Below are 26,290 nucleotides of genomic sequence, written 5' to 3'. Positions count from 1 at the left end.
GACCTTATTTCTAATTTTGTTGTAGAGAGAGTATAAGCAATAATAGGAAGGAACAATGGTTTTTGCTGGTTGAGATAAGGATAGCTATACAGGGCATTAACTCACATTGATTTCCTGTGCGTGGGTGTTACCTTCTAGGTTAATTCTTCTTGATCTAACCTTTTCTCTAGTTCCTGTTCTCTTTTTCCTATTGGCCTCAGTTGCTTTTAAGGTATCTGCTTTAGTTTCTCTGTGTTAAGGGCAACAAATGCTAGCTAATTTTTTAGGTGTCTTACCTATCCTCACCCCTCCCTTGTGTGCTCTCGCTTTTATCATGTGCTCAAAGTCCAATCCCATTGTTGTGTTTGCCCTTGATCTAATGTCCACATATGAGGGAGAACATATGATTTTTGGTCTTTTGGGCCAGGCTAACCTCACTCAGAATGATGTTCTCCAATTCCATCCATTTACCAGCAAATGATAACATTTCGTTCTTCTTCATGGCTGCATAAAATTCCATTGTGTATAGATACCACATTTTCTTAATCCATTCGTCAGTGGTGGGGCATCTTGGCTGTTTCCATAACTTGGCTATTGTGAATAGTGCCGCAATAAACATGGATGTGCAGGTGCCTCTGGAGTAACCTGTGTCACAGTCTTTTGGATATATCCCCAAGAGTGGTATTGCTGGATTAAATGGTAGATCGATGTCTAGCTTTTTAAGTAGCCTCCAAATTTTTTTCCAGAGTGGTTGTACTAGTCTACATTCCTGCCAACAGTGTAAGAGGGTTCCTTTTTCCCCGCATCCTCGCCAACACCTGTTGTTGGTGGTGTTGCTGATGATGACTATTCTAACAGGGGTGAGGTGGAATCTTAGCGTGGTTTTAATTTGCATTTCATTTATTGCTAGAGATGGTGAGCATTTTTTCATGTGTTTTTTGGCCATCTGAATTTCTTCTTTTGAGAAAGTTCTGTTTAGTTCACTTGCCCATTTCTTTATTGGTTCATTAGTTTTGGGAGAATTTAGTTTTTTAAGTTCCCTATATATTCTGGTTATCAGTCCTTTGTCTGATGTATAGTTGGCAAATATTTTCTCCCACTCTGTGGGTGTTCTCTTCAGTTTAGAGACCATTTCTTTTGATGAACAGAAGCTTTTTAGTTTTATGAGGTCCCATTTATCTATGCTATCTCTTAGTTGCTGTGCTGCTGGGGTTTCATTGTGAAAGTTCTTAGCTATACTTACTAACCTCAGAGTTTTTCTTACTCTTTCCTGTATCAACTTTAGAGTTTGTGGTTTGATATTAAGATCCTTGATCCATTTTGAGTTAATCTTGGTATAGTGTGATATACATGGATCTAGTTTCAGTTTTTTACAGACTCCTAACCAGTTTTCCCAGCAGTTTTTGTTGAAGAGGCTGCTATTTCTCCATCGTATATTTTTATCTCCTTTGTCAAAGACAAGTTGGTTATAGTTATGTGGGTTCATATCTGGGTCCTCTATTCTGTTCCACTGGTCTTCATGTCTGTTTTTGTGCCAGTACCATGCTGTTTTTATTGTTATTGCTTTGTAAGATAGTTTGAAGTCAGGTATTGTGATACCTCCTGCATTGTTCTTTTGACTGAGTATTGCCTTGGCTATTCGTGGCCTCTTGTGTTTCCATATAAATTTCACGTAGATTTTTCGATCTCTTTAATGCATGTCATTGGAATTTTGATGGAAATTGTATTAAACATGTAGATTACTTTAGGGAGTATTGACATTTTTACTATGTTGATTCTGTGAATCCATGAGCATGGGAGATCTCTCCACTTTCTGTAGTCTTCCTCAATCTCTTTCTTCAGAAGTGTATAGTTTTCCTTGTAGAGGTCTTTCACATGTTTTGTTAGGTTTACACCTAGGTATTTCATTTTTTTTGAGGCTATTGTAAATGGAGTTATTTTCATACATTCTTTTTCCGTTTGCTCATTGTTAGTGTATAGAAATGCTAATGATTTTTCTATGTTGATTTGATATCCTGCTACCTTGCTATAGCTATTGATGATGTCTAGAAGCTTCTGAGTAGAGTTTTTTGGGTCTTTAAGGTATAGGATCATGTCGACTGCAAATAGGGATATTTTGACAGTTTCTTTACCTATTTGTATTCCTTTTATTCCTTCTTCTTGCCTAATTGCTGTAGCTAGGAATTCCAGTACTATGTTGAATAGGAGTGGAGATAGTGGGCATCCTTGTCTGGTTCCTGGTTTTAGAAGGAATTGTTTAAGTTTTTCTCCATTAAGTATAATGCTGGCTGTAGGTTTGTCATATATAGCTTTTATAATGTTGAGCTACTTTCCTTGTATTCCTAATTTTCTTAGAGCTTTTATCATGAAATGGTGTTGGATCTTATCAAAGGCTTTTTTTGCATGTATTGAGATGATCAAGTGGTTTTTTTCTTTGCTTCTGTTACTGTGGTTTATTACATTTATTGATTTTCATCTGTTGAACCACCCCTGCATCCCTGGGATGAAGCCTACTTGGTCGTGGTGAATAATCTTTTTGTTGTGTTGTTGAATTCGGTTAGCCATTATTTTGTTGAGGATTTTTGCATGATTGTTCATTAAGGAGATTGGCCTATAGTTCTCCTTTTTGGAGGTGTCTTTGCCTGGTTTTGGGATAAGTGTACTACTGGCTTCATAAAATGTGTTTGGCAGTTTTCCTTCCCTTTCTATTTCGTGGAACAGTTTAAGGAGGGTTGGTATCAGTTCTTCTTTAAAGGTCTGATTGAATTCAGCAGAGAATCCATCAGGTCCTGGACTTTTCTTTTTCGGGAGACTCTTGATTGCTGCTTCAATTTCATTTTGTGTTATAGGTCTATTCAGGTGATTAATATCCTCTTGGTTCAGTTTTGGATGGTCATATGTGTCTAGAAATCTGTCCATTTCTTTAAGATTTTCAAATTTATTTGAATATAGGTTCTCAAAGTAGTCTCTGATGATTTTCTGGACTTCCATGGTGTTTGTTGTTATCTCCCCTTTTGCATTCCTGGTTCTACTAATTTGGGTTTTTTCTCTCCTCATTTTAGTCAGGTTTGCTAGGGGTCTCTCGATCTTGTTTATTTTTTCAAAGAACCAACTTTTTGTTTCATTAATTCTTTGTATGGTTTTTTTGGTTTCTATTTTGTTGATTTCAGCTCTTATTTTTATTATTTCTCTCCTTTTATTTGTTTTGGGATTTGCTTGTTCTTGTTTTTCTAGGAGTTTGTGATGTATCATTAGGTCATTGATTTGGGATCTTTCAGTCTTTTTAATATATGCACTCATGGCTATAAACTTTCCTGTCAGGACTGCCTTAGCTGCGTCCCATAGGTTCCGGTAGGTTGTGTTTTCATTTTCATTGACTTCCAGGAACTTTTTAATTTACTCTTTTATTTCATCAATGATCCCTTCTTCATTAAGTAATGAGTTATTTAGTTTCCAGCTGTTTGCATTTTTTTTGTCTTTACTTTTGTTGGTGAGTTCTACTTTTACTGCATCGTGATCAGATAGTATGTATGGCATGATTTCTGTTTTCTTATATTTGCTGAGGCTTGCTTTGTGCCCTAGGATATGATCTGTTTTCCATGGGCTGCTGAGAATAATGTATATTGTGTAGAGGTTGGATGAAATGTTCTGTAGACATCTACTAGGTCCATTTGATCTATTGCATATTTTAGATCTTGGGTTTCTTTATTGAGTTTTTGTTTGGATGACCTATCTATTGATGATAATGGGGTGTTAAAGTCTCCCACAACCACTGTGTTGGCGTTTATATATGCTTTTCGGTCTTTCAGGGTATGTTTGATGAAATTGGGTGCGTTGACATTGGGTGCATATAGATTGATGATTATTATTTTCTTTTGGTCTATTTCACCTTTTATTAGTATGGAATGTCCTTCTTTATCTCGTTTGATCAATGTAGGTTTGAAGTCTACTTTGTCAGAGGTAAGTATTGCTACTCCTGCTTGTTTTCGGGGGCCATTGGCTTGGTAAATCTTCTTCCAGCCTTTCATCCTAAGTCTATGCTTATTTCTGTCGGTGAGATGGGTCTCCTCTAAGCAACAAATTGTTGAATCTTCCTTTTTAATCCATTTTGTTAAACGGTACCTTTTGATGGATGAATTAAGTCCGTTAACATTAAGCGTTAGTACTGATAGGTATGTGGTGATTCCTGCCATTAGTTGTCTTAGTTGTTTGAAGGTTTGATTGTGTGTACCTAAGTTGAGGTTACTCTCTGCTGTCTTGCTTTTTCTTTTCTTGTGGTTTGGTGCTGCCTGTCTTTTCATGGTCAAGTTAGGTGTCACTCTCTGTGTGCAGAATCCCTTGCAGAATCTTTTGTAGTGGTGGCTTTGTGGTCACATATTGTTTTAGTTTCTGCTTATCATGGAAGACTTTCATTGCTCCATCTATTTTGAATGATCGTTTTGCTGGGTAGAGTATCCTGGGGTTCAAGTTATTTTCATTCAGTGCCCGGAAGATCTCACCCCATGCTCTTCTTGCTTTTAATGTTCCTGTTGAGAAGTCTGCTGTTATTTTGTTGTGTTTATCTTTTTATTTTATTTTATTTTTCTCTCTTACAGCCTTCAATATTCTTTCTCTAATCTCTTTACTTGTTGTTTTAATGATTATATGTCATGGGGTCGTTCTATTTTGGTCAGGTCTGTTTGGTGTTCTGGAGGCCTCCTGTATCTGTGTGGGCATAGTTTTCTCTACATTTGGGAAATTTTCTGTTTTTATTTTGTTGAATACATTATGTATTCCTTTTGCTTTTGCCCTTTCTCCTTCAATGCCCATGCGTATCAGGTTTGGTCTTTTGATGGAGTCAGTAAGTTCTTGCATTTTTTTTTCATAGGTCTTGAGTTGTTTAACTGATAGTCCTTCAGTGCTTCCTTTAATTACCATTTCATCTTTAAGTTCTGAGATTCTGTCTTCTGCTTGTTGTACTATGCTGGACTGGCCTTCCATTTTGTTTTTCATTTCTTTTTCGTTCTTTTTTCTGAGGTTTCCCATATCCTGAGTCCCCTCCTCTTTAATATTGTCTATTTTTTCCCTGAGTTCATTTATCTCTTTATTTAGTGTGTTCTTTGTTTCAGTTTGGTGTTTATACAGTGCTTCTATAGTTTATTTGTTCTTGTGCTCTCTCAAAATCTCTATTTTTGGTGTTTTGGAATTTCTTGAGTGTCTCCTATCCATTTTGGTTGACCCTATCCAGTAACATCTCTATAAAACTTTCATTGATTACTTGCAGGATTTCTTCTTTCAGGATGTTCTTGTTTGCTTCATTGGGTTCTTTGGCATAGTTTAGCTTTGTTTTGTTGGAGTCTGGATCTGTGCATCTGTTTTCTTCATTTCCCTCTGGTTCCTGTACTAATTTATTATGGGATTAAAGTGTTTCCCTCTTTTTTCTGTCTTCCCATCTAACCCCTTACTACTGTTACTGTCCTTGTAGTAACTGAAGTACACAGTAGTTCAGTAATGTGTAGCTTGTAATAGTAATGATGATATCTAGAGTGGAAGGTTGAGAGGAGAAGGAAAGCAAAGAAGTTAAGGAAAAAGGCAAACAAAACAAAACCAAACAAAACAAACATAAAAGAGCGAAAGATATAAACAGGAAGAGATAGTGTACTAATCAACAGTGAGGTAAACAGGTATTAGAGAGACAGGATTAAAAAATAAAATTTCCAAAGTTCAAATGCAATAGGGTTTGTCTTAATAGTTTTGGTGTTAGTGCTTCAGTGTCCTGTCCTGGTGTTGGTCGTTGAGTAGTAGTTCTGTCGTCTTATCAAAGGAAAAAAAAAGGATTCTGGAGACTCTTCTGGGAATGGCTATCTGAGGCTGTGGCTCACCTGCCCACTGCTGTCAGTCTGCTGTTGCTGGAGGCTTTATTTATGCAGATCTCAGGAGTGAGCTTAACACTCACCTAGCCCCTCAGGCTTTGTTTATTTAGAGTTCTCCTGGTCCCATGCCCCTTTTGTTTTCTCCAGTATATGGCCCTACCTTCTGTTGTAATTGCTGTCCTTTTTTATTTAGGGTTCGTATGGGGACGTGACCCTGCCCCACTCTCCCATGGAGCGTGCCATAGTTTAGCCACTGTTGGAAGCCTTTCCCTCTGCAAGCACACTGGGGGAGGTGGCGCCACTCCTGCAGGCTTGTGTATTTACAGTTCACATGGGGCAGTGCCCCACCCCTACTGTGGAGCTTTACACAGGACGGCCATTGTTACAAGCTTTCCTGCTTCCAGGTTGCTGGGTGGGTGCACCACTCCTGCCTTCTCTGGCCGGCTTGTTTATTTTCAGTTTGCTGAGGCAGTGCCCCTCCCCCACTCTCCGTAGCTCAGGGCACCCTGCCCTCTTTGCTATGTTCCTTTCTTTTTCAGCTGCTTTTTTATTATTCAGGTAGTTTTTTTTTTTGCCTGGGTGGGGGTCAGTCTTTCCAGGGGGCTATGCTGATTTGTCCCAGGGAGTACCACGTACTGCTTATCTGTTCACCTGGTGATCTGTGTCTCCCAAACAGGTTAGGAGCTGGTGTCTGGCGGCATGGGAACCCTCCTCATTTTTCTGTTTAACATGCTGTGGGGATGCTATGTGCAGGCTGGGGTGTGGAGGTGTGAAGAGTTTTGCCTCTTCTTGGTGTTTTTCCAGCCAGATGTATCTCCAGTGTCTTTCGAAGAGTTTACTTTAGGAAGCATGCTTTCTACTTACTCCCTCTAGTTGCCATCTTAGAATATCCCATATTCTTTATAGTTGTAGCCCCAGAGCCAGGAACAGTGCCTTTCTTCCCTTCACACCACCTACCCACTCCCATGCCCTCTTGCTTATTTTGTTTTGATTGACTTTGTATCATAAGTGTGTGTACTGAGTGGGAATGCCCACAGCCACTTCAGTCCCTGAGGCAGCAGCAGCGTAGCAAGAATCTGAGTGGCAGAAGCAGGTCATCATTCCCTCAGAATACTGCTTTGGTCAGTGAGCGCCATTGCTGCAGTTTTGCTCTTTTGATGTTTTCCTCTTACATCTGTTTTTATATTCTGTGCTTTGAATGTCTTGCCTCTGCTCTTGCCAATCTGATGAGGAAGCCAAAAAACCTCAAGGTGTGTGAGAACAAAGCAGTATTTAATGGCTGGTGGAGTGTAAGCATGTCATCTCTGTAGGAACTGGTTGTCACTTTTAGTAGAAGAAGGTGCTCAGGATTTGGGAGAAATGCAAATCTGGCTGAGGCCAAGTAAACTAAGCACCTTTGGCTTACAGATAAAGCCGAGGGAGTCTCCCTTGGTTTAGAAGAAAAGAAATACATGGCAACTCCATCGAATACTGCTGGAGAAAGGGATGGGCCTCCTTTTTTCTACACAGGAGAAGTGTTGTAATACTATGTTGTTAAAAGCAACATTTACAACCTCCTTTTGTTGTGGAATGGCTTTACCACACTGCTCAAAGCATGGTAACTTGCACGTCGCAGACCATCTCTTCTCCAGCAGCCGATATGAAACAGTGTCCCTCACACCCCACACCTCTGCCTGGGTTCTGATGAGGATTAGGTGTTTTGCTTTCCCTTCCTTAGGGCACAAGTGTGGGTTAGAAAGCTTTGTCACTGCATTGTGAAGCTGCTCTCAGCACAGGGTATCTGAGCATCCATGTTGCAGTATTTGGCCTTTTTTTTCAGTGACACTCTGTGGCAGGGTTGTGGGTGGGTGCTGTACATGGAAGTGATAAATTGTCTACATATAAGAGGAGCTGAGGTTTTCACTGGCCTTAGCCTTGGCTTTGGAGTTCTGAAAGTTGTCACCAGTCCCACCCACCATCTTTATTTCATTGTTTTCTTATGATTTTTATTCCTATGTGAACACACACACACTTCTGTTAATGTGCTTATACACTGCTGAACTGGGTTTACTTAATATTCACAGAGCAGTACTTACATGATCTTCATCATTATAATTATTTGGATTCTGCTGGATATCTAGATTTTTTCCAGCATTGTACTATTATAAGTGATGCATTTATTCGTTTTGCAGTTTTTACAATAAAAAATTAAAGTTGAGTCAAATAGGTCAACAAATATTAACACTGCCAACACGATTTTCAAAAATTTAATCAGTTTTACAAAGCTACCATCAATGATTGAGCTTATTAATTTTCTTGCAGTCTTGATTTTATTGTGCTTTTAAACTGAAAACTTACAGTTTTATAAATATGTGTGCTACACCTGGACTGCTTATGTTAAAGTGGGCATACCTACATAAGGAATTTTGTTTAAGTTCACACTTTTTCAGCTGTGTGACCTCTATGAATTTCATTGTCTTGGTTATAATTTAATATTCAATATAGTAAGGAATAAATGGAAACTTGGCACAGTAGTTGTGTACCTATATTCCTAGCTACTTGGGAGGCTAATGTAAGAGAATCACTTGAATTTAGGAGATAGAGGCCAGCCTGGGCAACATAGTGAGATCCTATCTCAAACAAAAAACCAATAATATATATATATATGCTCACATATATACGTGTATGTACACACAACACACACACACCCAACTACCAAATTCAGTTCCTGGCATAAAATAGCTATATATGAAGTGACTGATAGAGTAAAATTAAATATGTTTTTATATCACATATTAATATTTAGCATAATACTGATAATTGGAATATTTCAGTATAGATGATAAGTATAGTATAGAAAAGAAATGAAATTTAGGCTTTACAACGTCTATGTATATCTAATATTCTATAAAACGAATGCCATATCTGTAGCAAATTGCAGAAGAAAACATATGAAATAAGTGCCTGGAACACCATGTCTCATAATTGGTTACTTCTCTATAAGAAATTGAGAAATTAGTTGGTCGAAATAGGTATCTTCAAATTCATTTTTAAGGCCAAAAGTGCTGTTCTGCCTGCCTTCCCTCCCTTTAACTCATTAAAGAAATATTTATAGCCAGGCAGGTTTACAGCTCCAGAGATACAGTAAAGAATAAAGCCAACAAAGTCCCTTCTTTACAGGTGATTATATTCTAATTTACAATAAGCAAACTGAAACAGGCAGGTTAGCTCAACTGTCTGCAATACCAGCTCTGGGGAGACTGAGGCAGTAGATTTCTAGGTTCCAGGCCAGCCTGGGATATATAGCAAGACTTTCCAAAAAAGCAAAACAAAAACAACAAAATAAGACAACTGGTCAGTTTCAATTAATGGAATTCGTGTGGGAAATAATGAAACCTTGTGGGTCAGAAGCCATTTGGGATCAGTGCTCAGAGAGGGTCTGTCCACTGGCTGAGGTGCTTGTAAAACAGCTTGGCACTCCCCCATCGTACTTGCAGGCACCATACTGTTGAGTAGTTTTCTGGCTTTACTCAAATATTTAACTCATTGGAAGTTTGTGTGTGTGTGTGTGTGTGTGTGTGTGTGTGTGTGTGTGTGTGTGTGTGAGATATATTCTTTTAAAATATTAAAAAGTTTTAATATTTTAAGGTTTTAAACCTTTTAAATTTTAAAAAGGTTTTCTGCATACCTACGTAACCATAAAAGAGGTTTTAAATATGATTTACTTCTGGTAAGATGACAATGTATGACAATTGGAAATATGATTAAATTGAGAAATTACACAGAGTCTTTTTAAGAACACAGCTGTTGTAGAAAATGAGATCTCTATATTTGCTTTAGAGCCGGTGCTGCTGTAATATTTTTTGTAAAGCATGTAATTATAATGCAGTAAAATGCTTGTGTGAAAACAGGGAAGTTGCATCTTGAGGATTTGTCACATTGTTTTCTCTGTTCAGAAAGCTTTCCATGTTGTGAAATGTAGAAGTGGCAGCTGAACCGAGGCAACAAACCCTAAGCTCCTAAATGGAGACACACTGGGATTCTCAGTGTTTCCAGAGTGAGAAAATCCATCAGTGATAATTCTTTTATTTGATGTTTAAAATACTTTAAGAATAACCATAGTTTAGTAGTGTATTTCTCAGCAATAACTAGTGTTGGGACTGATAATGAAAGTTGATTTCCAGGCTTTTGGAATCTGTGTTTTGACTATAAATTGTTACAATGTTTTTCTTTATTGCCTTGATTTAAATTGCTCCCATTTATATATTATGTGTATGAATATTAAAGGAAAACAGTGTGCTTTATTTACTTTTCATTTTACTAGACGAGAGATAGGATTGTACTTTTATTACAGTGGGCAACACTCTTCTTGGTTCACTAGGAAGCTCAGGTTGTATTTTTAAAATGAATAAAACAAATCTGTACATATTATCCCTACACAACTCAATGGGCTTTGGTGTTTCTATTCCAGTGGGTTGGAAGGTTTAACTGTTTGACTTAGAAGTGTATCTTGCCCCTTGTCATCATTGCCACTAATTCAGTTCTGACCTTTCACCAGCTGTACCTTTTTCTGGAACATTGCACTGCAAGATAAATGTTAAAACGAATACTCAGCAATTGTGGCCATTATCTTCAAGGACACATTGTATATGAAAACCTATAAAATAAAATGTAGAAAGCAACAGATAGTGAAAAATATTACCATTAGTCCCATTGTCTACATCCTGCTACTGTTAATAGTTTTGTTTCTTTCCAATTGCTTTTTTACATGAACATATTTGCATTGTGGGAATGCATATATGCATAATACCTGGCATATAGAAGGTGCTTCAAAAATATGTGAGTAGATGAGTGTTTTAATGTACATAACAGTTTATATACCGTTACATTTTTATTTTATTTTTAATCAACAAATAATAATTGCATATATTTATAGGATACAATGGGATGTTTTGATATATTTTACATTGTGGAAAGATTAAAACAAGCTATTTAGCATATTTATCACCTTGTATACTTACAACTTTTTTAAATAATTGGAAATCTATTCTTTAAGCAGTTTTGAGGTATATGTTATTGTTAACTGTACCTACTATGTTGTAAGGTAAATCTCCAAAACCTGCTTCTTCCATGTAACTGAATCTTTTTTACCTTTTGACAAACATCTCTCCTTTCTCCATCTAATCCTCCAGTCTCTGAAAACCACCTTTTTAATTCTGTTTCTATGAATTCATCTCTTTCTGAGAATCTATATATTAGTGAAATCATGAGATATTTGTCTTTTTGTGCCTGACTTATTTCATATTTCACTTAGTATAAGTAAGGTCACAAAGCATAATAGATGTTGTTTTGTATCTTTAAATTTTAAATAACCTATTTAATTTATAACATTTTATCAAAAATTTTAAAATATATAGTTTTTATAACCTCAGAATCACACATGTATATAATAAGTTTATTGACTCTTCCTCCTGTTTTAATACTATCTTATGTTCTTGCAGTTATTCTGTGATATAAACTTTTGCCATCAACTTTAATTATAGTATGTAATTGTAGAGTAGACATCCCTCCTCAAAAAGTAATGCACAAAACGTAAACCTAAAACAAGTATTAATTCTTTTTGCTAATTTTTTTTATTATTTAAAAATAACACTTTTTTTGAATTTCAGTGATCGATTGTTCATCTAAAAATTTGGAAAGCAGTAAAAGAAAGCAGGAGGAACATTGGGGAGAAATTATTTCTAATGCTGGCATCTAAAGATGATTTCATTCAAGATTTTGATTTATGAAATTCTAGTCTCATTTTAATCCATTACGTATTTACCAAAAAAGTTGATTTTGTTTCCTGAACTGCTTCCTCCCCGCACTTAGTACTGCTTCATTAACATAACCTTTCCTTGCCATTAGACAGCCTTTCACAATGTAATTTTACTGCCTATTGTTAAAATGACATGTCTGTACAACACATTTAATTAATTTCCCCTTGGTGGACCTTTAGTTTGTTTCCAGTGTTTCATTATTATTCAGAGTTCTAGCAGAAAATCCCTGTGTTTTACCCTATGGGCACAGCTATGTGATTTCATTAAGACAGATTGCTAGAAGGAGAATTTCTGGTTCCAACTGTAGAGAAATTGTGTAAGACTTTTGACAAATACTTCCACATTGTCATTCAATGGGTTGTACCAATTGATATTCATACCGAAAGAGGTATGAAATTAAGTGGAGATTATAAAAAAAGTTTTCAGGTTATTTACCGTAAAATTAACCAAATAGAAATCCTATTCTGCCCATGGTTCTTGAGGGTACCTGCTGTGAATGTTCATCAGGATTCTTTGTGAGGGTGGTGTGTGTATAAGCTTGATACTAAACAGGAAAACTAAATGTGGTGTGGGTGGGTCTTCTGTTCACTGACTTAATTAACCTGGTTTTTGAGATTATCTTCAGTTACATTTTATTAGTCTTCTTCCACAGATTTTTTTCAAGAAAATTCTTTTTTGTTTTCTTTTGCCGTGCCCTCTGCAGTTGCACAGGAAGCATGGTCCTGGGAGCAGTACTTGAAAGAACAGAAGGCTGTGGCCGCACCTGTTGAGCTGTTTTCCAAGGTCAGCACTGCCCACCTACCAGCTTTGTGACCTTAGGAAAGTCATTCAACCTCTCTGTGCCTCATTTCCTCATCTGTAGAGAAAATACCTTCCTTATCTACTGGGGTTTTGGGGTGACTAAATAAGTTGCATGCATAAAGGCCATGGGATAGGACTACATAATAAATATTTACTCAGTGTGAGTATTTTATTATCTGAGAGTATTTACACATGTCACCCAGGGGTCAAGTTTTGGGGGAATCTGTTTTAATGTGGTATATGGCAGGTGTAGGTCAAGTGAGATGTTACAGTCATACCCAACTGAAAGATGCACAGACTTGCTTGTCCAAGTGACTGTTGGCACCAGGCTCTTGTGGCTATAGTGGATCATATGTACCCAAAGTTTCACATCTTTTGCTGCTCTTTTTATTCTTGGCCTGAGTTTTCAGCATTTTAGGCAAAATTTATATGAAAAAGTGCATCAGATTTATGTCATTAAATTGCATTTTAACTTGCAGTGAGAAGCTACAACCTTTTGCTTTATTTTTCATGACATGTTGTTACCTCCAATGTTTGCTATTATGTGTAAAGGACTGGAGTTTGTAACTACGGGTGTGGCAAGGGTTAGGGGACAAGAGGTGTAGGCAGGAGAAGGACCAAGTCCTGGTATCACATGGTCAAGAAACACTAAACATTCTTTTGTCATCTATGTAGTGGCCTCTCTGACAAAATAGTTTGAAGGTCAAATCATGGAAAATTAAAACATGTAGAGCCAAAATTCTCAGCCTAGGCTTTACACCAGATACTTCTGTGGAACTTTGGAAAGCAAGGGCTTGTGGTACCAAATCAGAACCTCAGGAAATGGGGCCGAGAAATGTGCATCTTGAGAGCCTCCTTAGGGCATTCTCTGTGCAGATTTGAAATCCACTGCCACAGAGGGGTGGACCCTACATTTCTGTCACCTGACAAGACTTAGGGCCTTTTTTCAACAAAAGCACAATTCCATCAAGGAGAGAATCTCTCTCTTGTTTCACTGGAGTCTTTTGTGTTGGGCATGCTCATATAATCAGTCCATGCTGAATGACCTGGGAGAAACCTATTTTTACTTTTAAGAGCATAAGAGGGTTGCTTGAACCAGGAAATCCAGCTAACTCGTAGTCTTTTCCTTCTCCCCTGTGTCCATCCTGTGCCCTTGCTTGCTGTAGGGTCACTGCGTGTCAGGAGGTAGAGTGGACATGAGCCGGAGCTGTCAGCATGATCTACAGCACCTGAGGGCAGATGCAGCCTGGTCAGGGTCTAGGATGTGAAGTTCAACCAAAGGACACAGGTGAAGCTGGTACTCTGTGCCTGAGACCACTGTCTAGAGTCTCAAGGCAGCCAGAAGCCCAAAGATGAAGAGATAGATAATGATTGAAATAGACATGCAACAAAATTGGCCACAAAATCTGCTATGTGGTAGGAAAACAGATCTGTGCTGTATCCTCATTTCAGGATCTTAGGGCAAGAATCCTTTTTGCCACCCCCACTCCAGGATTCCTTCAGGTGTTTGAGTGTGAGGGGTGCAAATTTTGGCTGATAGCGGATAGGTATTAGATTCTCTATCCCTCAGCTAGAGGCCCTCACCCTAGCCAGCTGGTATATTACATCATTCTCAGAGTTTCTCCTGTAAGGTCCCTCAGTCAGTGCAAGAACTCTTTACAGAACTGAAAATTTCTCCTCCAGATTCCCCTCATGTTCTGGTGCTAACTAACAAACACTAGGAATTTCTGCTCTGAAAGAAATCCTGTTGGCTGTGTTGGGAACTCTCTAACCACAGGCTGTGGGTCATAGAGGTTTTTCCCCTTGATTTTGAGAGCTAGGACAAGTAGGTGCTAGACAGCACTCAATGAGGGAAAGTTGTCTGATAAACTGTAAGGACAGGTGAGAGCCCCTGCAGAGGATGCAGAGAGTCTGAGAGAGACGAGTGTATGTCAGATGGGTGGCAAGAACAGGGTGCGTTCTTTCGTGACTCCTTGGCTAGTAACATTGATGTAAAATATGATTGAACAGTATCATTTGTCAGCTCTGAAGGTGACAGCCATATGTTAGTGTATGAGAAAATAGCCCCATTTGACACATTGACCGCCTGTCTCTTTACCTCTAGTCTGACAGGAAGCTGCTCATGTTTTTAAGGCTTTCTGTGTGTCAAGTGATGTGTAGAGGAACTGAAACACTAAGGAGTTTCTGACAAGTTTTCTTAGAATCTTACCATCTACTTGTGATAGAAGACATCCCAATCAAAATGGGACTGGTTCAGTGGCTCATGGCTGTAATCCCACCTACTCAGGAGGCAGAGATTAGAAGGATAATGGTTCAAGGCCAGCTCATGCAAAAATTTAGTAAGCCTTCTATCTCAACTAACAAGCTGGATATGTTCGTTCACACCTGTAATCCCATCTATATAGGAGACATAGGTAGGAGGATTGTAGATCAAGGCTGACTCCCATCAAAAAGTGTGAGATGGGGTCTCATCAAACCCTGAATGAGGAGAGGAATTCAGTTCCCTAGTTAGTCTCATCTTCCTAATAACTGAGAAGATGCCTGTGTTCAAGACACAGTGTCACTCCAACTCTGCACTTATATTTTTATGAAATATGCATGTTTTGTAATTGAAAGTTTTAGTTGCAATAAAGATGGCCGAAGGTTCACCCTTCCAAGGACCATCAGACTGAACTCACTTTTATGCTGACATTGTACTCTTGACAATAAATATTCATTTCATCCTGCAAATATTATAATAGCATTATTCTGGTCAGCCACTGTGATGGAACTCTTCAATTTTTGACATTGAGATGTTGAAAATAAAACTTAAAGTAGTTTGCATATCATGAGTGGAAAAGTATTCCAAAGCCATTAGCTTAGTGCTTTATTTTAATATACAGTTTCCATTGTAATCTCAAGTTTTAGATGATGTACCAAAATCTCCCCCCCCCCCACTCCCAATTCCATCATGGAAGTCAGATACATATTCTATCAAGAAAATGTGTATATATTATTTTAAGAAGAGTGTGCCTATTTTATGTGCACATAAGGTTTTTGCATATCTGCAGGTCTGTTTTAAATTTCTTTTTGTGCAAGAGCAAGTAAAGAGTCTTGTATTTTATAATTTATTTTACCATCTGGGGTAATGAGTACCCAAGGATGTAAACACCTTCTGCTGACAGAGCAAATTTAAAAACATTTTCTTCTCATTACTGGTGAGAGGTGCCTATTGTAATTTGATTTGAAATTTTAAATACTGTTTTATTGTTTTGTTTGAAGGTTATTATTAAAAGCTTTTCTCTTATGCCTCCTGTCAGTCATCTTGCCCTCACCATCGCACATACCTTCCTAGAACATCCCTTTCCCCTGTCACTCATCCAGTCCACAGATGTCTGATTTGAATGGACATTCCCTCCCTTCCCCCAACTGGGCCCTACCTATAGATGTGCAGGCACACAGAGCTTCTTGCTGGCCTATCAGGCTGCACGTGCTTGCTCCTAATTGACTCTTTCTAAATATGCATCTCTTCTTGGTCTCTAAACCTCACAGGTACCTGATATCTTCCCTAGACAGTATGCCCACTCTGGCCTGTTGACATGTTTTTACTGGGCCTGCCACCTGCCCACCTCACGTTGGTGGAAGTGAGGGCTGGGGGTATCCTCGGTACTCTTGAGTAGCAGAGAGACCAGATACCAGTGCCTCCTTGCGTTGCATTGATCAGCCCCAGACCTTGACCTGAGTAGCCACAGCCCTTGCTCACCTCTGACCTGTAAACACAGCCTGCCTGGCTCTGAACTGTCCTGTCTGCTGACTGCACTTCTCATCTTAGTACTCATCCGTGTCTCCCGTCACCCCTGGCTTGAAGGCCAGTATTGCTTTACATCCCTCAGCAGGGCACTCTTTTTCACTAGCTAGTGTTGGATTGCAGAAGATAGGCAAATACAGAGTTAGGCCTAATTTGGTATTTTAGAACAGAATAAAAGTCATTAGAAGAATAGTTGAAGCTCTCTGGATTTCTTTATCTATTTTTTATAGTTTAGTAATATTTTTAGGCTTAATTTGAATTCTAACTTGCTGTGCTACTTTCTTATTGCTACTGCAACAACTTACCATACACTTAGTGGTTTAAAGCAGCAGAGATTTACTTTCCTGCAGTTTAGAAGATCAGAAGTCTGAATTGAGCCTGCAGTGCTACTTTTCCTCTGCAGGCTCTTGGGGAGAATCTGTTTTCTTGCCCTCCCTAGCTCCTAGGCCACCTGCATTCTTTCCTTGGCTTATGAGCCAGAGTGCTCCTTCCTCTACTTCCATTGTCAGGTCTCTCTGCCCTTCTACCTCTGGATAAGGACCCTTGGAATGCTATTGGGCTCACCCAGACAGTCAGGATAATCTCCCATTTTAGGAGCCTTCACTGCATCACATTTGCAAAGTCCTATCTGCCATATAAGGTAGCATAACCATAGCTGCTGGGATTAGCACAGGGACACAACTTTTAGGGGCTGTAATTTTGCCTAACAGAGATAATGCTTTCTTTTCATTGCCATTCTCAGTCTGTCTCTGTCCTTGGCCCAAATGACTTCTCATGAGTCTGCTCCCTCCACATTATTCTGCTGTGACCTCTGCAACTTCTGCTGTGGTAGAACAAATAATGCGACTCCCTCAGTAGCTCAGCATGTTGTTCTCTACTCTCGGAGATAAAACACACATGCCTCATTCTGGCACCTCTGTGCTTCTGCTTCCTCAGTGCACATCATCTCCTCTACCATGTCCATGTCTCCATCTCTGAGGGCTGTAAGTAAACCCAGTACTGTAGATCCTCACCCATTTCTGAGTTACCCCTCCTCCTGCATACTCAGCGTTCTCTCCTTCTCTGTGGTTTATGAAATCTTGTTGCTTCATGAGAGAGAGTGTATGTCTGATTGTGTGTGTCTGTGTGTAACTATGTATGTCTGTGTGTGTGCTCGTGTGCATGTCTATGATTATGTGCCTGTATTAGTGTGTCTGTGTGTCTGTGTCTGCTTATGCCACTCACCTCCTCTGCCCCAACCCCATGTGTTCCATTCTGGGAAATCCCTTTGCTTATGTGACAGTTCATCTGACTCCCTGGTATCTTGAGTACCTTCAAGGCATGCTTACTCCCTTTTCAGTCCTGTCCGTATCTCCCATGGCCACCCTCCATAAGTCAAAGCCAAATCTTTCCTGCAATGATGGGCTATAACTTCACGATCTAATCTGTTCAGGATCTTTCCAGACTTTTCTCTCTCATATTTTCTTGCATTCTCTGTCTTTCTACTTGAAGTCTTAGCAAAAGGAATGCCCCTTTTTACTCCTTTACCCAGATCTGAATTATAATTTTAAAAAGCCAATTTTCCTAAATATGCCTCTATATTAAGTAGAAGCTGAAAAACCTGTATGTGTGTTGATAAAATGCGGATTTGTATTTAGCTCTGCAGGTGCAGAAAGATACTCCTGTGAAAATTCCTAGTTGTTACAATTCCCCATAAAACCACTTGAGACGCCTGGAGCCTTTCTAGCCAAAACAGTTCAGTCAGATAGATGCCAAGCTCTTGTGTTGTGAATGTGCTTTCAAGTTACTTGACAATATTTCACTATTAATATATAAATATTAATTTAAATATTAATCATGAGCCCCATGATGACTACACATGGCTTCCATAGAAGTGTGCAAACTGACATGAAATATTTCACACATGTTGCCACACTTAGAGTCAAATTGTAATCTCAACCTGTGTGTTCCAATTTTTGCTAAAGTGTTTACCTATTTTTGTCTTCTGGGTGTCTTTTGTAGCCCACAGTTTGAAGGTAACTTCATTGGTGTTTAACAATTTTCCCAGGGCAGAATTTTTTGAAAAACTATTGTGTGCATTATATTCAGATGTTTATTTAAGGTTTAAATCATAAGGCATACCAGCCCATTTGAAAATAGTGTTGCCTTATGATGTGAAATCTTCAAGTCGATTAATTGCTGAGGCTCTGAGGAGGAGAAAGAATTCCCATTCATATTCATTTCTCATAGTCTCCAGAGCCTTAAATTCTGGGGAGTAATTGAAGGAACATCCTGATCTTATGGCTCATATATTTTCCCTATATCTGGAATCTGCTTCTCTGAAATAGTAAGAGTCAAAGCACCAGCACTGGTATGAAATAGCTGATCTGAAGGCTGGAGCCAGACAGCCAGACAGGGTTGCTTTTTTGTTCTTGGGAGGGGCTCAGTGCCCCTGGAAAGGCTGCTTATCTGCAGTGCCAGCTGGAAGCTGAGCATCAAGCTCCAAGCTCTTCAAAAGGAAGTGAATTAAAGGAAATAAAGGGCGGCATTCGGAATCAAGAGTAGACACAATTCTTCTCCTTTAGTTAAAGGAAACGCACTGGGATATCCTTGTCTTTTTTCCCTGGGACAGTGAAGGCATATGGAAAAGAAGTATGTGGGTTTATCGTTTAGACAGTAGTCCAGAGGATTCATGGAATCCATTCAGATGGCCAGGAAATTATCACACACAACTTCAGAAGTAATTTCACAAGTTCTCTCTGTGCAGTCTTTTGTTGGTGCTATGTGGATTCTTGTGCTTTGGTCTCAGGTTGCCTGGGCCCAGCAGTGTATAAACTTCTGAGACTATATAGTTCAGTCAGTGGTTAGGATGCATGTTAAAATGTTTATTGTACAGCTGAATTTCTTACTATCAGTAGGTTCTGGAGAAATGAGAATGTTTGCTTCTGAAATTATAGAACAGATTCACAAAAAGCCAAGAAGAATTGCATCATCTTAATTTAAGAAATTATACTTTTGTTAAGACCTGAATTCTTTGTTCTTTATTTGTAGAATGTCTCTTGGTATGATAATGGCAGCAGCTTGGGATTCTGAGTTCAGAATTAATCTATGAAAACTGTCCAAAATAACAAGGAAGAGTTTCTAAAATGAAAGTTTAAGAATGCACAGCCATCTTAGCTGAAGCTTGGCAGCAAGTGTGTTTCATTATGTAGGTGATGATTTTTCCCCATGAGCCTAACAGATAGATGGCAAAAATAGGCATCACTTTGAAAAAGCAGAGTCTGAAGTGTGCCTTGTCACATGGCCTGCAGAGCTGTGATGAACAGCTGTAGTGATCTGCTGTGTTCTGTTTACTGACACCTCCTGAATACATTATGTATTTGGCGGATTGATCAATGACAGATTCCCTTGAAGGACACCCATATGACTTGTAATCTTTTTGAGTTATAGAACCCTTTAAACATCTAATGAAAGCTATTTGTAAAACTGTTAGTGGAATGCTTATAGCTATTTGAATACAAGATTTTATATAAAACTTAGGTTTCTGGAATCCCTGAGGACATCAAGAACCCCACCCCTCCCTACCATTAGAAACAACTACATTAAGGTATAATTTGAACAAAAATAGAAAAAATAACTTTGTATATGAATATATGCTATGTGTTTGTGTGTGTGTGCGTGCTGTGTGTGTGTATTTTCAAGTTCTCCGTTTTCTCTATGATTCAAACAAAAGAAAACTAGAACATGTCTTACATTTTTGATAAATGCCCTGTTTGCTTGGGTGAAAATCATAAAGCTTCTTGAGGACAAAACAAGGGAGGAGTTTTATAACCCACCACAGTTTTCCAGTATCTTTCACTGAATAGACTTAAAATGAAAAAATTCATCACAAAATACCTGGAAAAACACTGAAGTATAGGAATGCAAAAGATAGCTGGAACTGAAAAGTAGCTACAATGTTGTGAATGTTTACGAACCATTCATAAAGTCTTGGAAGATATCAATAGCTATTGTTCACATTATAAAAGCACAAATTATCACAGTATAGAAAATTTGGGAATTGCTTCCAGGCCTGAAACCTGAGTGTTAGTATAAAATTCATGCCTTCCTCATCGTCTGCCTCCAGCCAGTTTTGAGTTGCTGCTCATTTTGCCTCCTAAACACAATGAATCTGGCTCCTTCCCTCCATCCCAGGTTTCTGCTCCTTATTGGTCTGGGTCTTCCTCATTACCTGTCAAGGCTATTATGGTGTTCTTGAATTGCACTTAGTACATATTGCAATTTGAATTCCAAGGTTTGTACCAACAGGCTATGCAAATGGAACCATTTGGGAACAATCATTTGTGAACAACTCTGAGTCTCAGTTCCCCATTCATGAAATGAGGGTTGTAATCATTCCTATAAGGGGGATTTAGGGCTTCAGGCACCAAATGTGGAAAGTATCAAATTCTCCATTACTGGTAAATATTAAAAGCCTCATTAACCATCTTTCCAACTTCTCATCTTGATACTTTTCTAATTAATTTCCTATACTACCACTAATAAGGTCTTTCTAATATATAAGAGTGCTTCTTTCTCCTCACTTCTTAGAGTCTTTTTCTAGTGCTTGACAAAAAAAGTTTCTGAATAAGACTTCTGCTTCTCATGGCCTGTGTTGTCATTACTTGATGTGTGTATGTGCTGATTTTTTAAAAATAACAGGGCTGTTAATGAATTCTAGCAAGGCAGAAGACTATAAAAAATAAAAGGCTTTCTATTTTGACTTTCCTCTTTAGGTGAACCACTCAAAATAATATTTTCTTTTTTTGGCAGTACTGAACCCAGGTTTTGTGCTTTCTAGGAAGGTGCTCTACCTCTTGAGCTACACCTCCAGTCCTTTTAGCTCTAGTTATTTTTGAGATAGGGTGTCACTTTTTGCCCAGGCCAGCCTGGACTGTGATCCTTTTATTTCATACTTCCTATTATAGCTGGGATGACAGGCTCACGACACTTCACCCAGCCATTGGTTCAGATGGAGTCTCATAAACTTTTTTTCTCAGACTAGCCTTAAACTGCCATCTTTCTGATCTCAGCCTCCCAGGTAGCTAGGATTCAAAATAATTTGAAGTGTGCAATTCCAGATTTATACATATGTAGTTATATAGACATGTAAATAGTATTCATATAAATAGCTGTTTTTTTTTTTTAACAAAGAATGAAAGCACTCTGTATATTTGTCAAGTACTTGCTTTGTATTTACCATGGGTATCATGCCACTTCAACGGACCCAGACCTGAGCCATGCTCTTTTAGCAGCTGCACTGCATTACATTGTGTCACATTTATTTATTTTTCTCCATTGCACATTGTTGTCATATGTTGTTTTGGGAGGAATCTAATTTACCCATTTTTCACAACTGAGCAGTCAGATTACCTCATGCCACTGTCTTCATGTTACATCAGCGGCACCGTCTGTATTGTGTCAGTTCCCCACTTATACATACAGTTTTTCTTTTAGACTCTCCATGGCATTGTTTTCAAACATTTGGCCTCTGAGGATCTTTTAGTGGACATATAGCATATATTCATTTGCCAATTGTAGGTACTTAAGCATCTCACACTTTTAATTGTAGAACAACAAATTTAAAATTCTAAAGTTTGTAATCAGTGAGGGTTGGAGTTGATTATAACCTTTCGTGATGAGCTAGCACAATGACTATTTGCCTGAACATTGAAGACAGATACACTTGCTTGGTGGCCTTAGGCACAGCACTTTTAAAATGTACACAATATCTCCAGCTTCACATGGTCTTTTTGATGATTTAATGTGTTAATAGTCACAAGTGCTTAGAACAGTGGCCCAGAGTTAAGTGCTCTGTGAATGCTTTTTGGATAAAAGGTATCTCCACATATGGCTTGATAGAGGTGGCTTCCGCCCCATGAATATTTTTCTTATTCCTTATTCTTCATGTCTGTTAATGAGAAAGTTGTATCTTACCACAATAGGTTATGGGCCATGACAGCAGGTGTTTAGTGGTTCACCACGTGGTTCTGGATCATGTGAGGAACAGAAATTGAACAGAAGCCCAAACTCCTTTGGCTTCATCAAATGCTGATTGACAAGACTGTCGTATACACAACCTGCTAGGTTGGTTCGCTGTGCTTTGGAGACACTGCAAATGCATTCTCATCTTCTCTTTGGTTGCTTTTGTCTCAAAAAGCTATTTCTTCTTGTTCCCTTCTGCAACTTTTAAAATATTTTTATACTGTCAGATGATTGCTTTCTTTTTCCCACTGAGTGAAGAAATTACCAATTGTTGAGAAAAGAGTTAAATTCTCTTTGAACAAGTTGCTTTTATTATAGTTTGCCTACATAAAACTCTTGGTATCTCATGTTTCACCTTTAAAATTGTGATTATTCAGCCTTGGAGATGTACATTGGAACAATTAAAGAGGTAAAAGATGTTGGTGACATAAAACTGTTTATCAGGCTGCTGAACGCACGGAAGGGTCTTCAGTGTCACAATGCATTTTGTTTTTATTATCTGTATAGAACTCCTCCGAATCTCTTTCCCTTTGACAGCCATCCCATGAAGGCTTGGACATCATAGCCTTGTGGCCTCACCCATTGATTTGCACATTGTGCTAAGAACATGTTCCTTAGGGGCTAGGATTTGATTGCATGCCCTATTTGTTGCATTCTTTGAACACTGAATTAAAATCAAGAAAATGTGGACATGGCTCTCACCTGACCTGAATGCCCAGGGGCTTTCTGATGGGACCATGCACCTAGTCCCTCTCCTCCCGTGGGCACACCTCAGCTGAAGCTGCTAAAGCTCGTGGCCATCCACCTTCCCCAGTCAGCTCATGGCTCACGAAATAATACCATAAGCACCATCTCTGCTGTGAATGTCCAGAAATCCTTACACACCTCTACCTACTGTCCAGGAGTGATGCACACTGCAACCTGGTGACTCTGTCCATCTATAGACCAGAGATATGTGGCAACAAATGCATCATAATGACGACCCTTAAATGTTGCACTTCACAAAGGAATTTTGCCAGTAGCCCATCTGCCTTTCCTCTAGGCATAGCATTCCCCCCCTTCCAGGTGCTAGGACTTACTTTATAAGCTTTTAAAATAATAGCATATAATTTGTACGTGCTTTTGCTCTGAGTGTAGAACCTTGAATGATGCTTCTTCTCCATTATTAGTAACAAAACAATTTCATACAAAATACTATTTTGTAACTGTGTTTGGATAAAATAGAATAGTCACAAACAATACAACTTCTCTTGTAACCCAAGAAAATGGCACTTCTTTGGAAACATCCTTGAGGAGGCTGACAATGGCCTCAGGCCAATTTTTTTTTTTTTTTTTGCCAGCTCTGTCCCCTTATGTGGAACAAATAGTTGGCAGGCTTCCAGCACTTGAGTCCTTAAGTTGTATTCTGCTACTAAACTGACTTATAACCTTTAGAAAGTCTTTTCATCTCTCTGGGTGAAAGTGTACTTACCTGTAAAAGTTTTGATCATATTTACAACCTTAGGATTTTGTATGACTAAATTTAATTGGCTTATTGTTTGCTTTAGTTGTGTAATTCTAGTTCCTTTCTTTATCATAAAATATAGTTTTATAAGCACATCTATTAATTGTGTTCATAAACGATAAGATTTTTTAAAGAGGAAATGAAAAAAAATCTGTCATGTCATGAATAAACCATTAAATAGGAAAGAGACTGATGAAAAGCAGTGGTATTTTTCACTAACTGTTGCCTTTCAGATTGTTAAAATGAATGTCTTTTTTTTTTTTTTTAATTTGCAGCCCTTCAAGGAATGCTGTGTTGTTTAGCCATACAGGGATATTTGCCACATTAAGAGAGCTCCCCAGTGTTCATTTGAAAAACCATTTTGAAATGCTGACAGGAGTGACATGGATCCTTCTCACTCCTTTCTCCTGTACCCAGTTTTGCATCTTCCAGTTTTGTTAAAATGTGAACTATGTTGTGTCAGTTTCTATAGCTTCTTAATTTTCCTTTCTTTACTATTAAAATGCTCCCCCTGCTCTCTGTCCTTCTGTTTTGCCTTTTTGCTGCTATCATATGTGTATAGCGCTTTTGAAGTGAAGGAGAAATTTCAGAGCAGTGAACAGGTGGCCAGCAGACAAACCTGGTTAAACACAATCTGCTGGAAAATAGAGGAGGAGGCTGGGGATTAGTAGTAGAAATAAAATGTCCCTGAGGTATCATTCATTCTTGCCATTTCAGTTTTGGGTTTTGTCTTCTTTTAAGTTTTTCCTTGGGAGCTTCCAGAATGATCTGTGAATGTAAGAAAGTTTTTGATGACATTTTTTGAGGCAGTTCATAAAGATTTTTTTTTAATGGCTTCATGTTTGTATAAAAAGCCAGGCATCCAAGTGCAAAAGAATATTGAATGAATGGTGGAACCTACACACAGTGGAATACAATACAGCTCTAAAAGGAATGTGGGTGCTTACTGTGAGCTAGCACAGGTTGGTTTCTAGGAGACATTAGACATGCAGAGACTCATGTGCAAAAGAGCACCTATGGTATGTTGCCTTTTGTGTAAGAAAGGGAAATAAGTAAAGTATACACAGAACTACTTTGCATAAAAGAAACTGATGTAGGGTAAAGGATAAATCAGAAAACAGTGGTTAGTTAAAGAGGTCATATGGGGGAATAGGGCTAACAGGGTTATGAGGCAGAGATGCATCTTTGACTACCTTTTGGTATAGTTTTAACTTTTGGAAGTACTTTAACATTCTATATAATAGAAAATGAATTATTGAGAACTGAAAGCAAATTTAAAACAAATGAATTCAATTATATTTCAAATAAATACCATGAAAACAGTGAAGAGAGGAAAAAAATAAGTAGTCTTATCTGCACTGTTCCTAAGTATACACCCCATTTGTGGATGACAGAATGGGGAAGAAAAATAGCAAAAATAACCCTCATGCTCCTTTTAGTAGGTTTGTTTATTGTGGTAATGTGAAGAAAACAGTTCTGAAACTGTAGGAAGCTTACTCTTGCATTTAGTAAAGGATAATGTGTTGACCTTGTCAGAGAAGTACAGAGTAGATGGAAGGGGGCAGTACAACAAGCCTTATGAGGACAGAGGAAGATCTCACATATCTGTTTGAACTAGTGATTTATAAAGTATATTTATGTATTTGTGCATTTCATATGTAACTATATAGTGAGGGAATTGGACAGCACTGTGATGGAATGATCAAAATTGAAGGATAGATTGGATATCATGCACCTCTGGATGTGATATCCTGAGGAGAGCATGTCACCCATGTAGCGTTCAGGCAGAAGTGTTTAATTTGAATGTAATCATGAAACATTAAGCAAATCCAAAATAAGGAATATTCTTTTATTGGGGGGGGAGTTGCACTTGCTAGGCAGGCACTGTACTTATTGCTTGAACCACACGCCTAGCCCATTTTACTCTGGGTATTTTGGAGATAGGGTCTCAGTTTTTGTGTAGGGAGGCCTGGACTGCTATCCTCCTATTTAAAACTTCCTGCTGTCTCTGAGATGACACCATATCCAGCTTTTTCTCTGTTGAGGTGGTGTCCTAAGAAGACTTTTTGCCCAGGCTGGCCTGGAACCATGATCCTCTTGATCTCGGCCTCCCATATAACTTGGGATGACTGGTGTACACTAGTGCACCCAAATATTCATTGAGATGTGGGTCTGTTGAACTATTTGCTGGGGCTGACCTCAAACCACAATCCTCCAAAACTCAGCCTCCCAGGTAGCTACAGCCACTGGCCCAGCTGAAAGTGAGGAACATTTTAATTGAAAAATTTGAGAAGGAGAAAAACTGTATTTGAAAATTTTTTTTCACTGCTGTGAAAAACAAAGGTGCACTGATAGAAAATGTTCTGGACTAACGGAGACAAAAAATCTTGTTAACTAAAAGTAATGTGCGATCATAGACAAGCTCCTATTTGCAGGGTTGGGGGTGTGTTATAAACTATGTTGTTGGGAAAATGGACAAAAGTGAAATATGAGTGTGAGATTACCTAAAAGTATTGTATAAATGTTAAATTTGTAGAATATATTCCTAAACTATTGTTTTGTAAGT

The 26,290-nt window shown here is 38.4% G+C and overlaps 1 protein-coding gene across 3 annotated transcripts in view; it reads left to right on the top strand.

Annotated features, from left to right (window-relative positions):
• Window positions 1-26,290, top strand: part of L3mbtl4 (L3MBTL histone methyl-lysine binding protein 4) — a 469,587-nt gene that overhangs the window by 147,662 nt on the left and 295,635 nt on the right. For 2 of the 3 annotated variants that reach the window (XM_074070308.1, XM_074070309.1), the window contains exon 4: window positions 12,333-12,412. The exons of the other annotated variant lie outside the window; for it this stretch is intronic. In XM_074070308.1, the coding sequence (XP_073926409.1) occupies window positions 12,333-12,412 (80 nt within the window). The remainder of the gene's footprint in view (window positions 1-12,332; window positions 12,413-26,290) is intronic. 3 annotated transcript variants of the gene reach the window in all.

This window comes from Castor canadensis, chromosome 4 (assembly GCF_047511655.1).
Source record: "Castor canadensis chromosome 4, mCasCan1.hap1v2, whole genome shotgun sequence".
Classification (NCBI taxonomy): Eukaryota; Metazoa; Chordata; class Mammalia; order Rodentia; family Castoridae; genus Castor; species Castor canadensis.
Note: the sequence above shows the minus strand (reverse complement) of the source record. Positions and strands in the feature narration are given on the sequence as shown.